Raw genomic sequence first — 23,877 nt, 5'->3', positions numbered from 1 at the left:
GATGAAATGTTAATAAATTTCTTACAAATATAATACCTAGTTATATTACATATATACATATACATATATTACCTCAAACTCAAATACAGTTACGCAAATGCAAATGTGCATTATGTCCGTCATTAAAACGGCGCCGGCGGCATCACATTATTTTCATCAACGGGTTAAGTTTGTTGTAGCTATATAGGCGCTCAGTTTTTCCTGTTGTAAAATATATTTGGCCAAAATCGCATTTTATAAAACATGAAATGCTACTGTATGCACAGGCTATTTAAGTGTAGGCTATCTATGTATTGGCTATGACTAGATGGCAAATTCTAGCCTAGACCTCTCTCTCAGGCCCCACATGTCTCAGTCAGACATCAAATAAATAAAATATGAGCTTTTATAGACAAAGTGTTTAGTACTTATTCAAACAACAAGATCTTTATTTACCCTTGGAAAACTTCGTTCAGCTGCTGTCTGCTGTGCGGCTGCTGCGGAGGCGGAGCTTCAGTTCATTCAGTCACGATAGAGGGGCGGAGTTATCAGGTTTACTGACAGTTTGAGGATCGAACAAGATTCCAACAAGCTCTTTTTAAGAACTTTTATTGGCTAAATATTGTTAAAACAGACATACAGACGTAAAGGGTGACCAATAGCATTGATTTATTGAAGAAGAAAAAAAACACCACCACCACCAAAAAAAAAAGGGCACTTCGAGTGTAGGCTATGAGCAAAAAGGGCATGTGCTCTACACAGGTTGAGCCCTACCTGCTGTGTTAGACATAACATGCCAAATTATTACCATTTATGCCATCTCATGAATATGCTAATCTTTAAGTGTAATAATCAAAATCATAATATTACTGTCTGACGCCGTCACTGGTACCACCTCTGTACTTTTTTTGTGTAACTTGTTTCTCAGAAGTGGAAGTCGTAGTTGGGTAAACTTCTTGTGTGAATGAGACTAGGTTACATATATATGTTTTGTTCCCTTGCTCAAATAGCACAAGAAAAACTCCACAATAGTGTTTTCACAACTTTCAAAAAGAGAAAACAAATAGAGAGAGATTGATAACGGCAGTCAGAACAGAAGAGAGAAATATGTCCACTTTTTCATCACTAGCAGTGTTTTAGTTCTTCTTGGCATTTGATGCAAAGGTAATATTATACAAAGTATAGGCCTATGTGTTATAAATGTACATATGTTTTTTTTAAATGAAAAAATAAAACTTCAACATATAAGTTCTCCAAATTTGAAAAATAGTGGCTGTAAAACGAAAACACCCAAGTTTTTTTTTTAGTTTTTTTTTTTTTTTTTTTTTGTCATTGGATGCATTAATGTTATAAATGTTGGCTACATTTAAAAAAAAAGTTAAAATATAAAAAAACTTTGCAGGATTTACGATGCTGATGACCATTAAAAGTAAACATCACAGTCTGTGAAAACAAGACGAAATATAAACTAGGCCGTTTGTTACTGTATTTAGTGATTTGATTTATTTTGATAATTTTTGATATTGGCGCTGTGATTAAGGCCATGATTGTGTTTCTTACCTGACAGACAATTGTGTGAAAATGTTGTGGCGCTGTTTATGTTTTCAATATCCATCGTACGGCCTGGCGTGTAGGGTTGGCCAGAGCCGTTAAATATCTATCATATAAATATGATTTTTCAACGCCTCTGGGTTTGGCTAACGCCGAGTGATGCGAATCTGTGCGATTGAATCATTGGAAAGAACCGGTTCAAACGAACAATTCGTTCGCGAATCGGTCATCGCCGCTCACACACATCAACCACTGCAAGCCAGCCAAAGCCCCGCCGCCCGTGATGGAGGAGCGGATCTGATCTCATCGGATCTACCGACAAACATGCTCGATCAAACCCGTTTCCCCGGCTAAATCACCAGAAGGAGCGACTGCATTGATATGTGAACTGAATCAGGTAACGCTGTATATTCATATATCTGTGTTGTGTTTGTGTGTCCGCTCCGGACAACTGTCACATGGGCCGTTCTCAAAATCTAGTGAGCTGCCTACATAGACGGCATGTTTGAGCACTCTAGTATCAAATCCAAGTGTGCTGCCTGCTTAGCCAGTATTCTGAGGCAAAGTAGACACGGAAAATTGTTAGCTACATAACTTACTTAGCAGCATTCAAGTAGCAGCTAACGTTAGCTTTGTCTCGAAACCAAGTGCGCTGCATAGTTAGCAAGCTTAGTAGATTTTAAGACACTGCCACAGTCCCGCAGTGCGGCCTGCTTCTGTATATACAAAGCTATTCAATACTATATTGGATTTAAAGGTTAATGTCTTTGATGAATGGATGATCAGCAGTGACCGATGATTGACGGCTGTCATTTGTTTGTTTTGAAGCGCTCGTGAGACTGGAATCAGCCTGTCAAACAAACATGTATCAGATTGATTCGCGACAAAGCTGGACAAAACGTCAAAGACTAGAGAATATTGTATGTGTTGTCTGGTTTATTTAAGAGCTGGGAAGGTAATTCTGTTTTGTTTGTTTTTTTGCTCATCTGTTTAGAGATGAATTCGTGGTTTTAATCCCAGGCACCATTGGAAATCAGTCTGTTAGCTTAGCTCTCGAGCTGCTAATAGACTGTAGCGTTTCAAACTCTTTGATTTAATGAGTGTTATTTCCATTTAAATTATCTAATAGCGTAAAATGAATATATAAATATGAATTTGGAAGTTTGTGTTGAGATTTAAAGCTTCACTGACTCGTAACCGTTCGGTTAACACAGAGGCTAACAAACACATCGGCTACGGAAGTTGAATAAAACATCTCATGATTTTAGGGAAGTTTCATTCAGAGATTGTTTGTATAACAACAAATGCGCTAAAAAGTAGATATCATGGTATTCTTTAACATGTAAATACTTGGTACATACATTTTTTAACCAAACATTATTTTGACGTGCCATCATGGTAACTTATATGAATCAAACAGCACAAAAACATTGGACTGCCACCGTTCCTTTTAATTTACTAAAATAACTCCACCTTGTTTTTTATACGTGAACCATGGCATTCTTCTGTGTTATACAGTGCCATTTAAAGTCAATTGTATTGATATCAAAATACCATGGTATAACTATTATAATCACTGTCTGCCAGTGTGTATGTGATACACACAGGGCCTTAAACTAACTGTTTGCCACACCTGCCAATGGCCGGTGACTTCAGAACATTTAAAGATATAAATAAAAAATAAATTTAAATAAATATTTTTTACCGGCCATGAAACTGGTTTTGCAAAAACAGCCATTAATGACACCAACATTTTAGATACCAGTGAAAATTCACATTCATTCTATTTCAACTTTCGATACCAAAACTACAGTGTACCACTGTACTAATATACATTTAAAACATTGAAGTAAACAGTAAGCAGTAAAATACAAGCCAAAGCACAAATTAATATAATATACAAAGATACAAATGAAATAAACAGTGCTTTTCAGGTAGGTCTGACAGTAGTTTTCAGGTACTGGAATTTAATAAAGTAATCAAATATAAAATAACACAGAATGTTCTTTGTTGTATAAACATCCTTATTAATTAATCCTTATTGTAAGTTACAAAAGTTATTTAGCCAAAACCAGTGTTTTTTCTTTCTTTTTTGTTGTTTGTTTGATTAACATTAAAAACAGACATCAGCAGGAATATTAGGCTGCTGTCACTTTAAGAGCGAATGCGTGGATCTAATATACTGATACACGTTTACTTTCTCAACTGTTTACGTTCACTTAAGACATACTATATTTACTAGGATACTTGCTGGGGTTTTTTACATCATTTTGTGTGAATTTGTCCACTCAAGTGCAAGAAGATGAGAAACGAGAGCTCAGTTTAGTATTCACTTGGTATTTGGTGATATATACAGGTGAAACTCGAATAATTAGAATATCGTGCAAAAGTTATAATTTTGATGATTATGGCTTACAGCTTATGAAAAACCCAAATTCAAAATCTCAGAAAATTAGAATATTACATGAAATCAATAAAAAAAATATTTTTAAATACAGAAATGTCGGCCCTCTGAAAAGTATGATCATGCATATGTATATAGTTATATATTGAGCACATATAATGTTAAAAAACTGTGTAAATCGACGCCGTAGTAAAAGACTGAAAGAAAAAAGGTATTCAAATTTTTCGAGTTTCACCTGTGTATATATATATATATAACACATGTATAATGCTGTAATGATTTAGTCAAGAGAAATGTCATGTAATGAATATGCATTGGTAAACTTCTCTTGTGTTGTGTGTATATATATATATATATATTAGTCTTTAATCTACACAAGATGAGCAGTGTTATTCCTGAGGCTTTGAGATTTGGCGCCACTCCATGTTTAAAGTTTTTATTCTAATATTAGCAGACCGCTTGTCTAGATCAGTGAAGAAAACGAGACTCATGGGCAGTGTCTGGATCATATCAGAGCTCATTTCCGTAGTTTCTTAGATTCATGTTCACTAGTCTTCTGTTCAGTGAGATCAAACTAACTGGCTGAAAGTTCAGTCACAGTTCCCGTGTCAGATTACTGGATCAGGTGATCGACGCGGCTCATTCTGTGTTGTTGTCAAAACAGCGTCCTGCATAGTTTGCCATCACTTCTGTATGTGAAAACAGACCCGGTGTTTGATAAGAGGAAACTTGTTATGAAACAGAACGGGTGGTATGACCAACACTAGTTTATATCACAGTAATGAGATGTGTGTGTGTGTGTGTGTGTGTGTGTGTGTGTGTGTGTGTGTGTGTGTGTGTGTGTGTGTGTGTGTGTGTGTGTGTGTGTGTGTGTGTGTGTGTGTGTGTGTGTGTGTGTGTGTGATTTTAATATTGTTGTGATACTACTGCGATACAATTTAGTTATTTTAGTACAATTGATATGAAAATGTTGCTGAAATAAGTTTACGTTTAAGTTTTAATTTTAGTCAACTGATAGATACACTGCTAAAGATTATTTAAGATACTTTTGTTAAACTGTTAATTTGTGTTAAATTTTTGCTTGTTTATTTATTTACTTGTATATCATTATTATTGACTTTTTTTTATACATATATATACGCGTGTGTGTGTATATATATATATATATATATATATATATATATATATATATATATATATATAGTTCGATATATACACACACACAGGCGAAACTCGAAAAATTAGAATATCGTGCAAAAGTTATAATTTTGATGATTATGGTTTACAGCTTATGAAAAACCAAAATTAAAAATCTCAAAAAATTTGAATATTACATGAAATCATTAAAAAAAATGATTTTAAATACAGAAAAACCTCTGAAAAGTATAATCATGCATATGTATATAGCTATATATTAAATATATTAGTTTCACCTTTTAATTTGAAGAATTACAGAAATAAATGAACTGTTGCACGATATTCACATTTTTCGAGTTTCACCTGTATATGTATGTATGTATGTATGTATGTATATGTATATATATATATATGTATATATATAAACTAAATAATCTCTCAACCTTCAAACCTGTAAACATGCGTCTGGTGTGCATCTCTCCTCAGGTCGCAGTGAGATCCAGAAGAAGTCGTGGTCATGTACTCTGAGTGGCGATCTTTACACCTGGTGGTCCAGAGTGACCAGGGTCACCTGAGTGTGTTACACACGTACCCAGCCGGCGTGGGTCGGGACGTGGCAAACGCTGTGGTGCGACCCCTGGGAAACAGCCTCGGGGGAGCGCCGGCTGAGTGCCTCCTCAAGACTGACAAGGAGGTAAGAAGTGTGTGTGTGTGTGTGTGTGTGTGTACATGTTGTGCTTGTGAGGACAGTAAGGATAGTAAAACTTGAGATTCCCTAGTACTTTGTGAGGACTTTTTACTGGTCCTTACAAGGAAAATTGATTAATAAACATAAAAAATTTTTTTTTTTTGAAAATGTAAAACTTCAGAAAGTTCTGTGTGATGGTAGGTTTAGAGGTCGGGTGTGTGTGTGTGTTTGATGGGTAGGTTTCGGGGGGGGGGGGGGGTGTATGAGATGGGTAGGTTTCGGGGTAGGGTTAGTGTGTGTGTGTGTGTGTGTGTGTGTGTGTGTATGAGATGGGTAGGTGTATGGGTAGGGTTAGTATTTGTGTGTGTATGAGATGGGTAGGTTTATGGGTAGGGTTAGTGTTGGTGTGTGTGTGTGTGTGTGTGTGTGTGTGTGTGTGTGTATGTATGAGATGGGTAGGTGTATGGGTAGGGTTAGTGTTTGTGTGTGTGTGTGTGTGTGTGTGTGTGTGTGTGTGTGTGTGTATATGAGATGGGTAGGTGTATGGGTAGGGTTAGTGTTTGTGTGTGTGTATGAGATGGGTAGGTTTATGGGTAGGGTTAGTGTAAGGGGACAGAATATACAGTATAAAAACCATTACTCCTTTGGAGGTCTAGCTAAAGTGTGTGTGTGTGTGTGTGTGTGTGTGTGTGTGTGTGTGTGTGTGTGTGTGTGTGTGTGTGTGTGTGTGTGTGTGTGTGTGTGTGTGTGTGTGTGTGTGTGTGTGTGTGTGTATGAGATGGGTAGGTGTATGGGTAGGGTTAGTATTTGTGTGTGTGTGTGTGTATGAGATGGGTAGGTTTATGGGTAGGGTTAGTGTGTGTGTGTGTGTGTGTGTGTGTGTGTGTGTGTGTGTGTGTGTGTGTGTGTGTGTGTGTGTGTATGAGATGGGTAGGTGTATGGGTAGGGTTAGTGTTTGTGTGTGTGTATGAGATGGGTAGGTTTATGGGTAGGGTTAGTGTAAGGGGACAGAATATACAGTATAAAAACCATTACTCCTTTGGAGGTCTAGCTTGTGTGTGTGTGTGTGTGTGTGTGTGTGTGTGTGTGTGTGTGTGTGTGTGTGTGTGTGTGTGTGTGTGTGTGTGTGTGTGTGTGTGTGTGTGTGTGTGTGTGTGTGTGTGTGTGTGTGTGTGTGTGTTAACATCTCACATCTGTAAAGAGTCTTGAATTCAAACCCGAGGCTGTGGCAGGAAGAATTCAAGGTTGACTTACTGGGTGGCATGTTTGAATTAATTCAGACGTACAACCTGTTAACGATTAACTTCTGCTGAGGTTTGTGGGTGGAAAAGGTTTTCCTTAGAGCAGTTCATGTGCAGTTTGTCTTTTATATTTGATATGGTTCACTTTTTAACACACCTGCCAATGACAGGATAATTGAGCATGTTTATATAATAAATAAATAAATATTTCTTTTTTGATGATGCAACTGGTTTGCATTTTTTTACCTTTCATGTCCTTTTAGGCTATCTAATGTATATCTAATCTCATTTCGTAATAGTTTATCTTTTTTTAATGCTTTTTTACCTTTTTTTTCTCTTACATTTCTTATTTTTTAAATATTTTATGTAAGCACTTTGCATTATCATTGATTGAGGAATATTCCACAAGAAAAAAACCTTTGAGATGATCATTTTTCATGCAGGTCATAAATGTTTTCTTTAGTAGACGTTTTGTATCTTCGATATGAATTGCACATCCGCCCTTAACTCAGAATTACATTTTAACAGAATCCGACTTATACGTAAATTAAGGTGAACATTACTGAACAGATTTTTACATTTTGTTCTAAATCAAAAATGATTCACCATCAGACTTCAAAGTGAAATTTAAAGCTGCTGTTCTTTAAAGGTTGTTATATAAGGCCCAATTCATCGAGCATGTAAACTCATATCCTTGTGGAAGTTGTGGTCCTTATTTAACAACTTCAAAACATCTCTTTATGTAATGTTAACCACTGATTTTATTTTTAATATATATATATATATATATATATATATATATATATCCTTTAACTCATTGTGAATTAGCCCTCCAGATTGGCGTACAAATTGACTGTATGAGCTCTATGTTGCAGTTCCTAATAAAGTTAGTGTTTATTAGGAAGCTGAAGAACAGTGCTGGGTTGTTTCCTCAGTTGCTCATTTGCATAATTTGGTTAGAAACAAAACACTGCTCAAGTTACTTATTGACCTAAAATGGAAGATGATGTTATTAGTGCAAACGTTTAAGTGGGTTTTTAGTTCTCTCTGTTGTTTGTGCATCTGGGTGGGTGTCATTCAGTGCTAGTTACAAACGTGTGTGTGTCCTCATCGACTTCCATTGCATTGTTCCTGTAGGCTTCTGTGTACTGTGATAAGAGGAGAGGATATCCTGCCAATTCCCTCTCTGTCTCAGATTTTTTCCCTGACCTCTTATCCATCAGTGTGTTTTTACCCAGCGGCGACCTTCCCGTCTCTCTCTTGAATCCAACACTGAAGAGACTTAAACTGCAATTCACTGACTGGCCACTAGAGACTGGCTGCAAAAGAGAGTCAATCCCATAAACCCCCATGTTAAAATGCCCAACTTTACATTAGAAAATGTTTTTTTTTACAGCCGGTACAAAAAGTGGTTTTGGTCTATACAGCTAATTTTGCCCTTCATGACGACTGTAAGGGAGGTGAATTTTTTTTATAACTCATCCGTTTAAATTATATTAAGCCTTAATGTTCTGCATAATTAAGGGCGTGGCCACGTGAATGACAAGTGGATTGCCGCTGCTGTTACTACTAGCTATTTGTCTGTTAGCGTCACGTCACCTCAGCTAATTCGCCTCTTTGCCCATTTTCGTTTATCCGGGATTGAAGCGCTAACAAGATGGCGACAGCCGGCTCCGCCCACTTTGGGTTTCTTCAGAAAAATGCTCTTCAGAAACATCAACGTCACGGACACTACGTCCATATTTCTTTTTTACAGTCTATGTTTTTTTTTCTCAAAAACATGCTTCAAACTTTTCCCTCTCAAACTCAAGGATTGTTGATCCATCTCAAACCGGTTTAGTGGCTTATTTATCCATCTAATGCTGTCCTTGTCCTCCTCAGGTGAAATGGACCATGGAGGTGCTGTGTTACGGCCTGACGCTCCCCCTGGATGGAGAAACGGTGAAGTTGTGTGTGGACGTCTACACAGACTGGATAATGGCCCTAGTGTCTCCGAGAGACTCGATACCACAGCCCATCATTAAAGAGCCCAACCTCTACGTCCAAACCATCCTGAAACACTTACACAACCTTTTCCTGCCCAGGTGTGTTTGGACTATGAGTTTTATTGCCCATGATGTACACAGTATTTACAGTATACATACAGTCAAACCAAAAATTAATCTGACTACTAGTGGGTGCAGGACACTATAGTTCATTTATGTAAGTGAGTAGAGCAAAATAAAGTAAACTGTGACCAGTAAAGTGTATAAAAATTTGGGACCAAAAATGATTCCGACGCTTTGAGCTGATCATGTTTTGCTGATGTGTTTTTTCTTTAATTGCTAATGCACCTTTTTACACCACAGACTGAACAACATGAAGCATTGCTTGGTAATCGGTTGAGCTAAACTGGTATTATCTAATTGTGTAGTTAAATTTAACAGCTGACAGATATTCAACATAATTCATGTGTGAGACAGTCTAACAGAAGGAAGGACAAAACCAGTGACACATCAACTGAGTTCATAACTCTGAGTTCTTGTCATATTTTATTACCATTTTCTAAACTATGTGTGATAATGTGAGAAATGTTGAAGGTTTCTGAATAAATTTTGGTTTGACTGTAGCATACATCTAAAACAACTCAGACTAGAACATTTCGGTGTTGAAACTGTTATTAATTGTAGCACTTCCTGTTTGTGTTTTATGATTTTGATTGAATATGAATGTTTCTTTCTTCCAGACCAGAGAGCTTCAGCCTGGTGCACTTTAAATTGTGTCAGCAAGTGTTGTCTGCAGTGCAGAAGTTGGCGCGCGACTCGTCCGGCATGGCCAGAGAGACGTGGGAAGTGCTTCTCCTCTTTCTGCTGCGCATCAATGACACGCTATTGGCCCCGCCCACTGTGGGAGGTCCGTATGATGCAATGGACAAACACAATGTTGTTTCCCTCCAAAATAGAAAAAAGTTCTGTATTGAGCCAGAAATGGCGATATACGATATATATCTCGGTACTTTCTACGTTTTTCTATTTGGATAAAGAAAATCTGTATTTAATTATAAAAAAAAAAAGTATTTCACATCCTGACCAATGATATCCAAACAATGTTGATATTGAAGGATATGGAAACAAATATAGGGAATGTAATGTAGGCTATACAATCTAACATGGTAACATTACAATCTAAAAACAAAAATAATGCTTTTGTTTTTGAAATGACTAAAGGCTAAAATAAAAACAAAAGCACAAACTAATTATATTAGCCTGCATTTGATTACCCCATTATAATGGTCGCTTTCATAAAAATATACTTGTAGGTTTAAAATTCCACATATGGCACATTTATTGTCTCCAACAACAAATATTTTAGCAATATGTATATTTTAGTCATAATTATTGCGCTACTATTCTATTGCGCTCGTCTGATTGGCGCGCGGCGGCGCTTATTAACAGAAGCTTGAATATTAGTGGAGATTCACTTGCAGAAGCTCGTCCTCTCCTGACAGTGAAATGGACATATTTGTTTGACTTTCTAACATTTACAGATGGAGAATATTCCTTTGAAATGTAAGTTAAGCACTGAGGAAAGCACCACGTCTCAAACGCATTAAACAGCGCAAGTATTTATCTGTCAGCCAGCAACAGTATCTGTGCGTGCATCTGACAAACTGCTTTAAACTTGTTAACTATATCTTACCAGTTATTTTGAAGCGCTTAATATAAGCTTGTGTCATGTTTAGGACAAATTTTATTATGTACTTTCACTGCAGGGTCACACTGCGTCCTCCGCTATTTTTCAGATGTGCTCGTATCAAACTAACTTGCTGTAAAACGGTATTACCTCATTCCATATTGTTTAAAAAAACAAATCGATATATTGTACAAACTCGATATACCGCCCAGCCCTACTATAGACTAAACACGTGATGCACATGTACACGTCGTCAGTGTTTTCACAGATTCGCGTTTTTGAAGTTTACGCGGAGATGATAGCGTTTTTCTAAATTTTTCAACGCTTGCACCTTGGAACCTGTTTCAAGGTTTACGTTCTCGAGTCGCCAGGCACTGTTGTTGTGCGAATGAGCGGCCGGAGCGCATTAAGGTTTTTTTTGTTAGAACGGTGTCGTGTTAGCGGCCGCTAAGTTAATAACTTATGATCTTTACAACGGAAGTGAATCAATCAAAACTAACTTTAGCTGGACAATAACTTTATTCTAGACCTGCTGTAAAGCTAAAACAATCTGTTACTTTAATTTCCTAATATCACTGTAAAGCTGCTTTGAAACAATCTATATTGTTCAAAGTGCTGAATAAATGAAGTTCACTTGACTTACATTTACTAACAACGAATGAGAGAAGGTGCACGTTTTGCATCTAAACAAACTGCATTTTGTGTGTCGTTTGCAAATGAACCTCCCGTGAAATGTGTAAATTTGCTTTGCTTTCTTTTCCACAATCAAAAATCATGTTTGCTTTAAATGAACTTTAGCTGTTAAGATCACATCTATATGAGAGTTTATTAATGGGGTCATACTATGCAGTTTTGTAGCAGTTTAATGAAATATTATATTGTCAGGTTTTTTGTTTTGATTGGTTAATTTTTTTGCATATGAAAACTACCAGCACAAGGGAAGGATATTTTTTTTTTCCCAGCTCAATACACATTTTTTAACGAAATATTTCAGCAAAAACAAGCAGCTCATTTCTGTGTATTTCCCAGTGGTCTGAAAGTATCATAATGTAACCACAGTTGATTAAGTTAAAGTCCCCTTCTAGTCAATAAATTTAGCCGTTAAAACTCATCTTTGATCACCAAAATGACATATTTAAGCATTTTTTCTTATAATAGCTTGAATGTAACCATACACCCTTGCCTTAAGTATTTGCAGTTCTATGAATATACAAATGATCCCCGCCTCCACTCACTCACTAACAGCAGTAGTTGACGATCACACGTTGATCTGATTGGTTACCAAGTTTGTGACGTCAGAAACACCAGCGATTTCAAACCGTGTTTTTGATTCACTGCAGTTTTAAGGAGAAAATACTCAGCAATGTGAAATACACATGATTTGTCTTAAAGCATATTAAAAACACCACATAGACATATAAACAACATTAAAAGCTGGATTTTCACCACATTTGTATCCTGTAGGGGGTATAGCAGAGAAGCTGGCAGAGAAGTTGATCGGCGTGCTGTTTGAGGTTTGGTTCCTGGCCTGTACGCGCTGTTTCCCCACGCCACCATACTGGAAAACCGCCCGAGAGATGCTGGCCAACTGGAGACATCACCCTCCGGTGGTGGAACAGTGGAGTAAAGTGATCGCAGCTCTCACTTCCAGGTACTGTATAGTCTCGCTTAGACAGACCTTCAGACAGACGGCCCGGTTGCATAAAGCACCGTAGGTGTAATTTTCCCTTAAGAATCCCCTTAGGTTTCCCTTAAACCTAATTGTAGGTCCCATATTGTACAACTTTCTGAAGTTTTATTTTAGGTTTTGGTGTCCTTAAGAATATATATTTGCGGTATAAGTACCAAAAAACCAACTCAATATATGTTTACAGCTCCTTTCTCAGGAGCTCTGCCAAGAACAGGTCGATTTTTCCCTGTCTACTTAATATTCAGGAGCCTCTCTTCTGATTGGCCTGTTGTTTTCTGAGTGACCCACCATTGGTGACTGAGTAGTTCTGACATCACAAATATACGGAAGTCACAACAGCTCGTGAAAAGGCAATTTATGCAGGCTGTGTGCATTTGTCTGTGGATCGACTGTTTTGAAACTTATATGGTAGTTTCATAACCCTAGACCTCTGTTATCATGAAAAAAGCCTGGAAATTTCAATTTTGACAATATGGGACCTTTAAGGGTGTTGCAAGTGTTAATTAATCATGGATTATTTTTATGTCTTTTAATAAATGGACAGAAATGATGAGCGAATATTAAAAATGTATTTATTTGTGTCTAAAGATGAATTAAAGTCTAATTGGTTTAGACCGACACTCGTCTTGTCTGGTCCTTCTCTTTCATATTTGGTTTTTCTTTTTTGTTTTCCTCATCCATGTTATGCTGTTTTCTATGAAACGTACCGCTATCTGTATTATCAAATAACGTGTCCATGGCAGCAATCAAATATGGTGGCAAAACCTGGGTCGCTGTTGTGAAACACTTTACCTAAGAGAACCGTTTAAGGGATTATATGCAACACCCTTAAGTCATTCCCTCAGCAGAGGGGATATCATGCCTTAAGGCTCATACTTAATGGAAAAACTTAAGGTACTTTATGCAAGGTACTATAGGCCCTGTTTACACGAGAACGATTCTGGGTGAAAACGTAAAAATATTTTATCGGATGTGCCTTTCGTTTACACGGCGACGGCGTTTTGGAGGCTTAAAAACGCAAAAAAGTGAAACCACCCTCCAGAGTGGAAATCTTAAAAACGATCCACTGTTGCGTTCCCATCTAAACAGTAAAAACGCAAATCTGCTCACTGTGGCTCTCGTCGTGTACGTGTTTACGTCACAGGCATGCGCCATTACAGGAAAATAACCCCAATATGTCGGATTATTTCCATACGTCTGACCTTCAAGTTGCCATAGCAGCTCTGATAAACGTACAAGAGTCTTTTCAGCAGTTGTACAAAATATTCTCAGATATTGGTGTTGTTGTGTCGCAGTGCTTCACATTGCCACCTAGCCGCCTGGAGTGCATACTACATCGAATTTCACACACTTTTGCGTCATCATATGCACGCGGATTTCCCCCCGATAACGCTCGTCTAAACGCAGAATAAAAAGTGATAACGCAACTCCACTTTTGCGTTTTCTCTTCAGATTGTTTCCGTGTAAACATAGCCTCAGAGAACGTTTGATTGACAGTTAAATCAACCAATCACATTTCGTTTTGTTCCGCGTCATGTTTAGGGGCGATTGGGCCTAACATTAACAAAGGTTAAACGCTGTAAAAATATATTGCTCAAGTTAGTTCATGATAACTAATGCATTAGTTATTGTAAAGTGTTAACAATAGAATTAAACTAATATGTTTAATCATACCAGTTTGAGAGAGATTGCACAATGTATACTGAAAATTCATTAAAATATCTAAAAACAAGAATTGTTAAAATAATTTCATTGTTATACAGTTTGATTGGGAAAATATGTAGTTTTGCACATTTTAAACCACCAGTGGCTTTGATATGTTCGACCACAGGATGTTTTTTATTTGTTTATGCATATGACAAACACTTTTATCCAAAGAAACTTGTATTGCATTCAAGGTATAATGTTTTACCGGTTCATGCATTGAATTCTGTGACCTTGGATTTGCTAGCACCATTCTGTACTGTTTGTAAAGTAGACATTCTTTTCACTGATGTCAAAACTTTTATTTGTTTGAACTTATTTGTTTTGTTGTCCACACAGGCTGCTGCGTTTCATGTACGGCCCGTCGTTTCCTCCGTTTAAAGTGCCAGAGGAAGACGCCAGCCTCATCCCTGCTGAGATGGACAACGACTGTGTGTCTCAGACGTGGTATCGCTTTCTACACATGCTCAGGTCTGCAGTAAAACTGACTGTCTGTGTTTAATAGGTTGATTTTCCCCTGATTCCCGCTTCAGAAACCGAATCAAGTTTAAATGCCATGACATGTCAACATGTCCATTCTGGTTATAGATACTAACACAAGTTGTTGAATTATCTGTCTCCCGTTTCAGTAACCCTGTGGACCTTAGCAATCCCGTCATAGTGAGTTCCACCCCAAAGTTTCAGGAGCAGTTGTTGGGGGGTAACGGCGTTCCTCACGAGGTCATTCAGCACCCCTGCCTCAAACAGCTTCCCCAGATCTTCTTCAGAGCTATGAGGGGTGTCAGCTGCCTCGTGGACGCGTTCCTCGGTAAGATCCGTGAATATCTACAACATTTTTATGAAATGCATTGTTTTTTTGGATGCTACTGTGTTGGCATTACCATGATATTCCATGAAGTAGCTTGTAAATTAAAATGGTGGTCATTCATTATCATGATATGTAGGGGTGGGAGAAACTATTTTATTCTCTGATGCATGCTACTGTGTTGGCATTACCATGATGATAATAATAATATAATAATAAACTTTATTTTCTATAGCGCCTTTAAAAGTAGCATCTCAAAGCGCCTCACAAGAATAGAAACAAGATAAAACATACAATATACAAACAATGCGTTAATGAAAGAAAAACAAATGAAAATAAAATACCAAATAAAAACATACTCAAAAGTCCAATAAAACAATAATAATTACAAACAATCATGTTCAAGCTATCCCAAACAAATAAGTTTCATGAAGAATGGAATGGAATAATGATATTCAATGAAGTAGCATGTAAATGAATATGGTGGTCATTCATTACCATGGTATGTAGGGGTGGGAGAAACTATTTTATTCTCTGATATATCGTAATTGTCTTTTTTCAGCAATTATAAATCGATTCTGAGCTTCTTCTTTTTTTTACCGCATTTGCATGATGGTACTTGCGTGCACTAGAGTCGTATTGTGTTTGCTTCCAGTTACACACAAACACACAAAACCTTCAAACATGTATATCAGTTTTTCCCAACTGGTTGTCAGGTGTGGCATGGAAAATTATCAAATTCCAAAAAATAATTAAAAATAGATGCTACAAATAATAATAATTTATTGCACTGCTTAACCGAAACATTGAACTTCTCTATATTTTGTCATTGTTTTATAAAATTAATGTTATAAGTCATCCTTTACCTCTGTATGTGGGTTTATTTATTCAAGAAACACGATGTCCATAAAGGCTAGAGTTTTTTGTATTTGAAGAGAGGAGAATAGTCTTAGTCTTTACCGTCTAGTCTAGAGGCAAAAATAGTGTTTTAAATATCTTGTGCATAGCGCTTCATCTTTTGCATCATAAGATCATGAGATTTCAACAACAAGAAAACTGAGCACCCATATAAAGCTGCAATACACTTTATATCCTTTACGTTGATGAAAACGTAATGCGATGCACGTAGTGCGGCTGTTCCAGTGACAGACAAACTCTATCTGTCATTCGCTCGTCAAAAAACTAGTAACTCAATTTGAGCTTGATTTTCATAAAATGTTAATATTATAATGAGACGTGCAAGTGTCTGACCATAGCTATATGAAGCCACAATAACAACTTCGACAACAGTGTTTAATTAGATACGAGGTTTACGCCCGACTGTGACGATATGTACATTTGTTGTTTTATCATCTCCAACAACATCATATTATTGTGTTCCTACTCATGCTCAAACTTCACATCAAATGTGAGTAATACTTTTAATATAGCCTAATATGTAGATTTAAATGCCATTTGAAGCAATGTATGTTCGTGCAATTTTGTTATATTTTTATATAGTGGTGTCCCATGGGATTTTTTTTTACAAGTTTTTATAGTTTTGAAGCGAAATACAAGGAAGATCACAGGCTTCATTGCACATCATATACGGTAAGTGTAGATCAAGAATCTGATTATGATTCCCAGTCAATCATAATCGGATTGTGAGGTGACTAAAGATTCACCCCTAACGGTTTGTACAACAAAGCCTCTTTCCATTCATTATTTATTGCACTACATTCTAATCTCAGATGTTGTTTTAGTCTCTGTGGTTTGATGCTTCTGATTATTGTTTGAATCTCAGTCGCAGTGTCTTTTTATTTCTAGGTGTTGCTGTTTCACTCGAGTGTCATAAAACTCTGCCTCCTTCTGGTACTCATACAACTGACTTTATTCAACTTTACTCAACTTATTTTATTTCCCAGTCCATCCGAAATGAATTAATTTACAATTATCACATGAAATCGCTATGATTTTTACGTTACATAATATATTAAAAGAATATATATTTAAAGAAACTAGCCAGTTAGTCATCAGAAACATGACTTCGAATGTTAAAATATGTTCTCTAAACTAGGAGTTAGACTTGTGAATAACAATTGAAGTGTGATATGTTTGACTATGCAACATTTCAGTGGAAAAGTCTATTTTTAAAGCAAAGCACAGTCTGGTTTAATTGACATAAGTTCAAGTATGTTCAGGCATTTAAAATCAGGCTTAAACTGAAAAGAACATTGGATTGATTTGGTTAATTTGTTCGCACAGACACTAATCAAGACTGTCTGCATCATTTATTAAGTGAATATATTCAATTGAAATTTGTTCCAAGAATGAACAAAGAGTGAAATGCCAGACCTCATTGTGTCAGTGTAGTTAGTTAGATTAATTTTCACGACACATGCTCAGTGGTTTGTCGCTTTTAGCTCACTATGGCCTGACATGTTGTGTCCTTCTCAGTTTCTAACATTTCTTTAGAGGTCTTGTTTTATGTTTCCTCAGGAGTCACAGTGTCTAGGAGCAATATTCGAGACAGACTTCCCTCTATAGGTACACTAAACCTGTCCAAACCCAATCAGTTAGTGACTAACAGTGGGTTTAACTACCCAACACTGTGATTCTGTTCATGGAGGTGTTTGGCTGCAATAGAAGGGCTGTAACTGTAATCACATCAGAAATCACGATGTTTCTCATTGGAGTTTCTCAAATTATGGTCATAATGTATGTTGCAATTCTTCCTTTTTGAGGTTACTGTTTCTTTGTGTGTGTAATCCCATTTTTTCCCCCAGGTGTTCCTGTTTCTCGGAACAATTTACGAGACAGGCTCCCATCTTATGGTATTTGTGAACGCGCTTCTGACTAATCAAGAGGGAGTTTGATGAGGACTGTAGATTTCGCGAGGTGTTTTGTGCGAATGCAAGCACTTTTAGATCAAAAATCCCTATGTGTTGTGGAAATCAATTATACGTCATTAATTACCTTGTTTTTACCCCCATGCAAGAGTAAAGGCCCGTTCACACTAAGGATGATAAAGATATCGTTCTGAAAATCCTTCTAAATATAAAAGAATAGCAGACTTCAAAACAATAACATCACAGAGAAACTATATCATTGGAATCACTTTCAGATTGTTTTTTTTCCAGCTGATGAACTATAAAAACATTCACAGCCAATCAGAATCCACCTCAAGCATTTAAAGCGACAGATGACAATACTGCTAATATAGTTATCGTTATCTTTATAGTTATTGCTCTTGGTGTGAACGGACCTTAAATCTTTGCAGAGAATGAATGTGAGCATACTTATTGGTTGGTATCCAGTCTGCCTCCTTATGTCATGTTGAGAAACAAAATCAAACTGATTTTATATTGTGTTTAAAGACCCCATGAAATAAGAATGTTGTGGTTTTTAGTCATTATCTGTATTTGTATAAGATCGTCTACATCCAAAAAAATCAATAATGCCAAAAAACAAAAATATGCATATTTAATATGTAAATTAAATGACAACGTCATGAATAATAACATTATGAATATCATCTGCAAATTATTGTTCTCACGTGTGTGCTTTATATCCTTTCTCAACCATCAAGAATTTATTTAATTTAAACTATCAGTCCAGTTGCAATTTTCCAAGGATTTGTAAGCTAAAGACTATTGGATATTTGGGGGGGAAAAGCAGGCGATGTCCTTCTCCAACTTCATGTTTCTTTAATATGGGGTCTTCAAAGTCCCCTGTGAGTTGGTGGAGGTGGAGGTATACATAATGGCTCTGTCACCTGTCAGTGGAAAGCTGATATTTCAATCAATAAACTGCCAGTTTAAATCTGTGGATCTTTCTGGAGAAAAATATGTCAAAGAGGGAGATCTGCTGCTTTTGCTGACCAATCAGTATGACCACAGAGGGTTTAGGCAAATAACCAGATTTGAATGCAGGGGTTACCAGCATTTTCAGCCAATCATCTGCTGAGCTGGGATGTTGTATGGAAATGCATCAGTGATAATCTGATGGCTTTATTGGAATGTGTAGCGGGTTGCATTTCATTGCAATCCTGTGAACAGGTTTCTCTCGCGTTATATGCATGACTAAACGAGTTGTAATTAAAACGAGATCTTGCCATACAAAATTATCGCCCTTTTTTTTCTACCTTGTCATCAAATATAATTTGCAAAGGACGAATCAAATTATACAAAATCATTACCCATTATATTTATTTCTTTTACTCAGACTAACTGAGAAATTAGTGAAATGAAGGCTAGTAATGCGAGGGACATCTGTGTTTGAGTTCATTATAGTGTGTGTGGATTAAAGGAATAATTCACCCAACAATGATCATCATTTACTCGCCATCATGTCAATTCAAACCCATTTGAGGTCTCTTTTTGGGTTTATTAGGAGAATGTTTACACTGCTCTTTTACATTATATGAAAGCAGACAAAATCATCCTAGTGGACTACATTTAATTTGTCATCCACTGGCACTCTTGACTTCTTAGCTGGTGAGAACCAATGGCATTTGACGTCTTTAAAAGTGAAAACTTGCCACAATGAACTCATACAGGTTTAGAACGACATGAGGGCGAGAAAATGATGACAGAATTAAACATTTTGGGTGAATATCCCTTTAAAGTTGGTGAATCTTGCACTACTGACCCAATCAGTACTCACCATGAAGCAACATGGATATACATGTTCCATTTTACATATAAAATAGTCTTATACAACAAATGTGCTGAAAATATCTATTCTACAGCGTGTATCCTGATTTGCATTATTATTTAGTGATTGTTTTGTCATGGAGCTGAATTGTTTGGCCTTGCTGATGACGTTGAAATGGCCAAATCCAAGAAGCATCAGATATTGCGACATCCAAAAAGAGATAAACTTTGTGCATTTTCTCATATTTTAGGGCTGAAATGGATATGCTGCGATATTGTCCTGCAATTAAATAAACATTGGGCATGTTGGCAGGTGCTTTTTGGCTGAATATATGTCCAGACATGATCTCTAAAGTGTTCTTGTGTTCTCGGTCTTCTTTTCTGTGTCATACTTAACCATTAGGTTTTAATCTTTGGTTTTCTTGCTTCTCTACCTGTTTCGTTTGTCTCACAGGTATTTCCCGTCCCCGATCGGACAGTGCTCCGCCCACACCTGTCAATAGGCTCAGTATGCCGACGCCCTCAATAACAACCAACACAACACCCCCCCACAACCGCAGGCACCGCCCCACCGCTGTTGCAAAGACAACCAGCAAAGCCTCAACGGTATGAGCATCTAATCAGTTTTATTTATATACCGCATCATGCAATACACAATACATGTAACCCCTTCAGCCGTGACTTATTCACGATACAGCACTAGTCTCGAGTACCTTATTGCTTTTATAAAACGGTTACCACACTATACAAATATTAAAGCTAAAAAATATGCATCTATTCAACTTTCACGAATTAAAATCACTAAAATCCCTGAGTGACAGGGACTTTTATATTGAAAGGACTGAAACTTGTGAACACGGAGAAGCAAGATGAAACTGACAAATGTCTAGTGTGTCACGGGAAAACCCATTAATATCAAAGCAGACATTCAAACAGATATTTTATTATGATCAATGATCAATATCAATATATGTTTTACGTTGCTAGGGGTGTTGTGTAGTGATATATTGAACCGATGGGTGAAGCGTCCATAGCTGTGAATAAAACATGGCTATTGACCAATCAGAATCAAGGATTGGAATTAACCGTTTTATAAAGATTATTTCAAAGCAGCTAATAAACAGGAAAATAACAGTGTTAATGTTGCAGAATGCATCAATTATCAAACAAACTCAATTTCAGCTTTAAAGCAGCTTTACAGAAGACAATAGTGTCATTAATCATCTGAGTTCAGTTCTCATCTGATAGTGTCAGTACAGTTGAATCAATAATATTACTCAATATTGTAGGGATGCGCCGATATGAAAATTGTCAGTTACTGATAACCGATAATTCTTTATTGAAAGCCGATAACCGATATATCAGCCGATAAATCTAAATCCAAATTTGTATATAATTTAGGAGAAACTAATTACAAAATTACTGATTACCTTTGCTGCCATTGGCTTGGCTTGCTTAGTTGGGGACATTAAATTTAACATTTAACTTAATATTCAACAATAATATTAGATCTGCCTGCATTGACACTATTATACAAGAACTGAGCTGGATGATGACATCATGGTTTACTTCAGAGCGGCTATGTATATATAAATTAACTAAATTAATAACTTTTTTTTAAACAAAAATGAAACATCACTGAACTTACTTAAGCTGGACTGTAACACTATTTTCTTCCGGAAACAAGCATTATTTTTCCTGTTATCTCTGTAAAGCTGCTTTGAAACAATCTGTATTGTAAAAAGCGCTATATAAATAAATGTGACTTGACTTAACTTTACTATATTTTCTTCTTTTTTTTTTTTTGTGATTCGAATCATATTTCAAGAAATTCAAAACCATCATGTTGAACACTGTGCATTAGAAATGTCTCAGCTGTAGGAAATAATACATTATTTATCAGCTTTAATATATCGGCCAAATTTTCTCATAACGATACATTAATAAAGAATATATATATATCGGAAGATACCGATATGGTTGCCGATATATCGTGCATCACTAGAATATTCTCTTAACTAAAGTCCTATACTAAAATAAGTCCTGCCCTACATTTTTCTTTCTTGTTTATTATCCTCAGAAATGCTTCACATTATTCAATTAAAATGGATTGAATTCCAAAAGATTTCAAAATAACAACACAACCTCATAAATTATCCTTGTCGGTGAAGCCTTGGGTTATAAATCTAGGGGTTGTCTTTGATAATGGGCTGAAATTTGACACACATAAATACCAGTGGTCAAATTATGCTGCTTTCAGCTCCGACTACTAGTAAATGTAAAACCTATTCTGTCAAGAAAAGAATTCATGCTTTTATTACTTCTAGATTGGATTACTGTAACTCACTTTATTTGGGATTAGCCAGTGAGCTTTATCCCGGTACTAAAACGGCACCACATTACGCCGGGTTTACGTTCTTTGGTTGCCTGTGCGTTATCGAGTGAATTCTAAAATTCTTGGCGTTTAAATCTTTAAACGTTTTGGCCCCTCCTTACCTCTCGGATTAATTAACTGAATATCGTCCAGTTTTGTCTCTTCGGTCGTCCAACCAGAGATTGTTATGCATTTCGAAGTCGAAGCTGAGATGCAGGGTTGACCGAGCCTTTTCAGAAGCTGCGTTCGATCTGCATCATCACTGTCTGTTTTTAAATCTAAATCTTTTTTGATTTGGCATATAATCAATGAGGAAGTTGTATTGCATTGTGTTTTTTTATTTATTATATTGTATTGTCTTATTTTTTTATTTTGCAGCACATTGGTCAACATATGTATATATTACTATATATATATATATATATATACTGGTATATATAGGTAGATATTGCTATATAAATAGCCTTCCTGTAGCTCAAACAGTAGAGCATTGTCGCCTGCAATGCCAAGGTCATGAGTTCAATTCCCATGGAAAGCAAGAACTGATAAGAATGTAAATGTGTACCTTGAAATGCAATGTAAGTTGCTGTGGATAAAAGCATCTGCCAAATGCATAAATGTAAAATAAATCACGTTGACATTAATTTACTCTCCACTCCACAGACTGGCCAGACCAAAGTGTCGCACCAGCCGTCTTCCACATCGCCTCTCTCCAGCCCAAACCAGACGAGCTCCGAGCCCCGCCCGCTCCCGGCCCCGACCCGGCCCAAGGTCAACAGCGTGCTGAACCTGTTTGGCCAGTGGCTGTTTGACGCTGCGCTGGTTCACTGTAAACTCCACTCCGGCCTGAGCAGAGACAGCAGCATGACCGGTATGACTGTAAAACCCGTTATTATCAATCCTGCAGTCACCCGTTTTCCTTTGTTTTCATTTCTCTACTTATTTTACCTTTTGAGGGTATTTTTATTTCTTTTTCTTTCACAAAATATTCCTACCTGCAAGATTGTACCACATTCAGGGTTGGTGATGCACTAGCGTAGATTCTGTGAAACAATAGTTTAGAATTTCGAGATGTTCTTGGATTTTATGACTGTTTGTAAGTGAACATCTTATAAAAAATAAAAAATGATGTAATTCGCCAGCCATACACGTATAAAGACTATTTAAAATACAATTAAATGACAGCAAATTGTATATCTGTAGCTCAAGCTCAAACAGCATATCATGACACTAGCAAAAACTAGCCAAGGTCATAGGTTCGATTCCTAGGAATGCATGAACTGATAAAAATGTGTTCCTTAATGCTATGTAACGGTGTGTTCACACTTGATAGGTTTGCTTCAATTAAAATGAATTCTGGTGCGTTTGCTCTGTTAGTGCGGTTCATTTGAATAAGTGTCATCCGAACCGAAACAAGCTGTCCGCTTCCAAACAAACTCTGGTGCGGTTCGACTGAAATATGAGCGCAACATGAACCAAAGACATGTGAACGGACAAAAAACAGGAGGTGATGTAGTGTCGCCCATTACGGTTCAGTACGGGCGTCAGCAAATCTTGCAGCATTTTGCTCACAGCATTGTTTTGGATGTTCGGTAAGTTGTGTCCAAAAAATATACGTCGTAAAAGCCGTTTTTGTATCTTTAGGTTCGTTGTTAAAAATTACTGAACGCTAAAACCCAACCATTTAAATGTTTGGTCCGGACCAAAAGTACCGAACTACAAGTGTGAACACGCCCGTAGTCAGTTTGGATTAAAGCCTCTTCCAAATGCATAAATGGAAAGGAAAAAACATGCATTGATAAATCTGTCGATAGATTTTGAAACTGATGCAAACACTTCTGTAAATTGGACATGACAAATATTAGCCGATTAATTGACCTATTGAAATTGGTTTATTGCTGTCAACTGAAAAGTTCTATTGTACCGTATGAATAAATTACTACCAAATAGGCATTTAATGTGATGAGAATGTGGGATTAATCCAGTGTTTTATGTAGT

The 23,877-nt window shown here is 36.7% G+C and overlaps 1 protein-coding gene across 3 annotated transcripts in view; it reads left to right on the top strand.

Annotated features, from left to right (window-relative positions):
- The first annotated feature begins 1,741 nt into the window (after nucleotides 1-1,741).
- LOC143740650 (ral GTPase-activating protein subunit beta-like) overlaps nucleotides 1,742-23,877 on the top strand; it is a 59,083-nt gene continuing 36,947 nt past the window's right edge. The window contains exons 1-9 of one of the 3 annotated variants that reach the window (XM_077232657.1): nucleotides 1,742-1,927; nucleotides 5,558-5,765; nucleotides 8,882-9,084; nucleotides 9,726-9,892; nucleotides 12,137-12,323; nucleotides 14,406-14,537; nucleotides 14,696-14,874; nucleotides 19,960-20,111; nucleotides 22,543-22,750. In XM_077232657.1, coding sequence (XP_077088772.1) covers nucleotides 5,589-5,765; nucleotides 8,882-9,084; nucleotides 9,726-9,892; nucleotides 12,137-12,323; nucleotides 14,406-14,537; nucleotides 14,696-14,874; nucleotides 19,960-20,111; nucleotides 22,543-22,750 — 1,405 coding nt within the window. In that variant the 5' untranslated portion in view covers nucleotides 1,742-1,927; nucleotides 5,558-5,588. The remainder of the gene's footprint in view (nucleotides 1,928-5,557; nucleotides 5,766-8,881; nucleotides 9,085-9,725; nucleotides 9,893-12,136; nucleotides 12,324-14,405; nucleotides 14,538-14,695; nucleotides 14,875-19,959; nucleotides 20,112-22,542; nucleotides 22,751-23,877) is intronic. The other 2 variants (XM_077232659.1, XM_077232656.1) reach the window with 2 other exon arrangements.

Source organism: Siphateles boraxobius, unplaced genomic scaffold, assembly GCF_051911475.1.
Source record: "Siphateles boraxobius isolate OS27281-9 unplaced genomic scaffold, OSU_SipBor_1 179, whole genome shotgun sequence".
In the NCBI taxonomy this organism is placed as follows: Eukaryota; Metazoa; Chordata; class Actinopteri; order Cypriniformes; family Leuciscidae; genus Siphateles; species Siphateles boraxobius.
The sequence above is the reverse complement of the archived record's forward strand: the minus strand, read 5'-3'. Positions and strand labels throughout refer to the sequence as shown.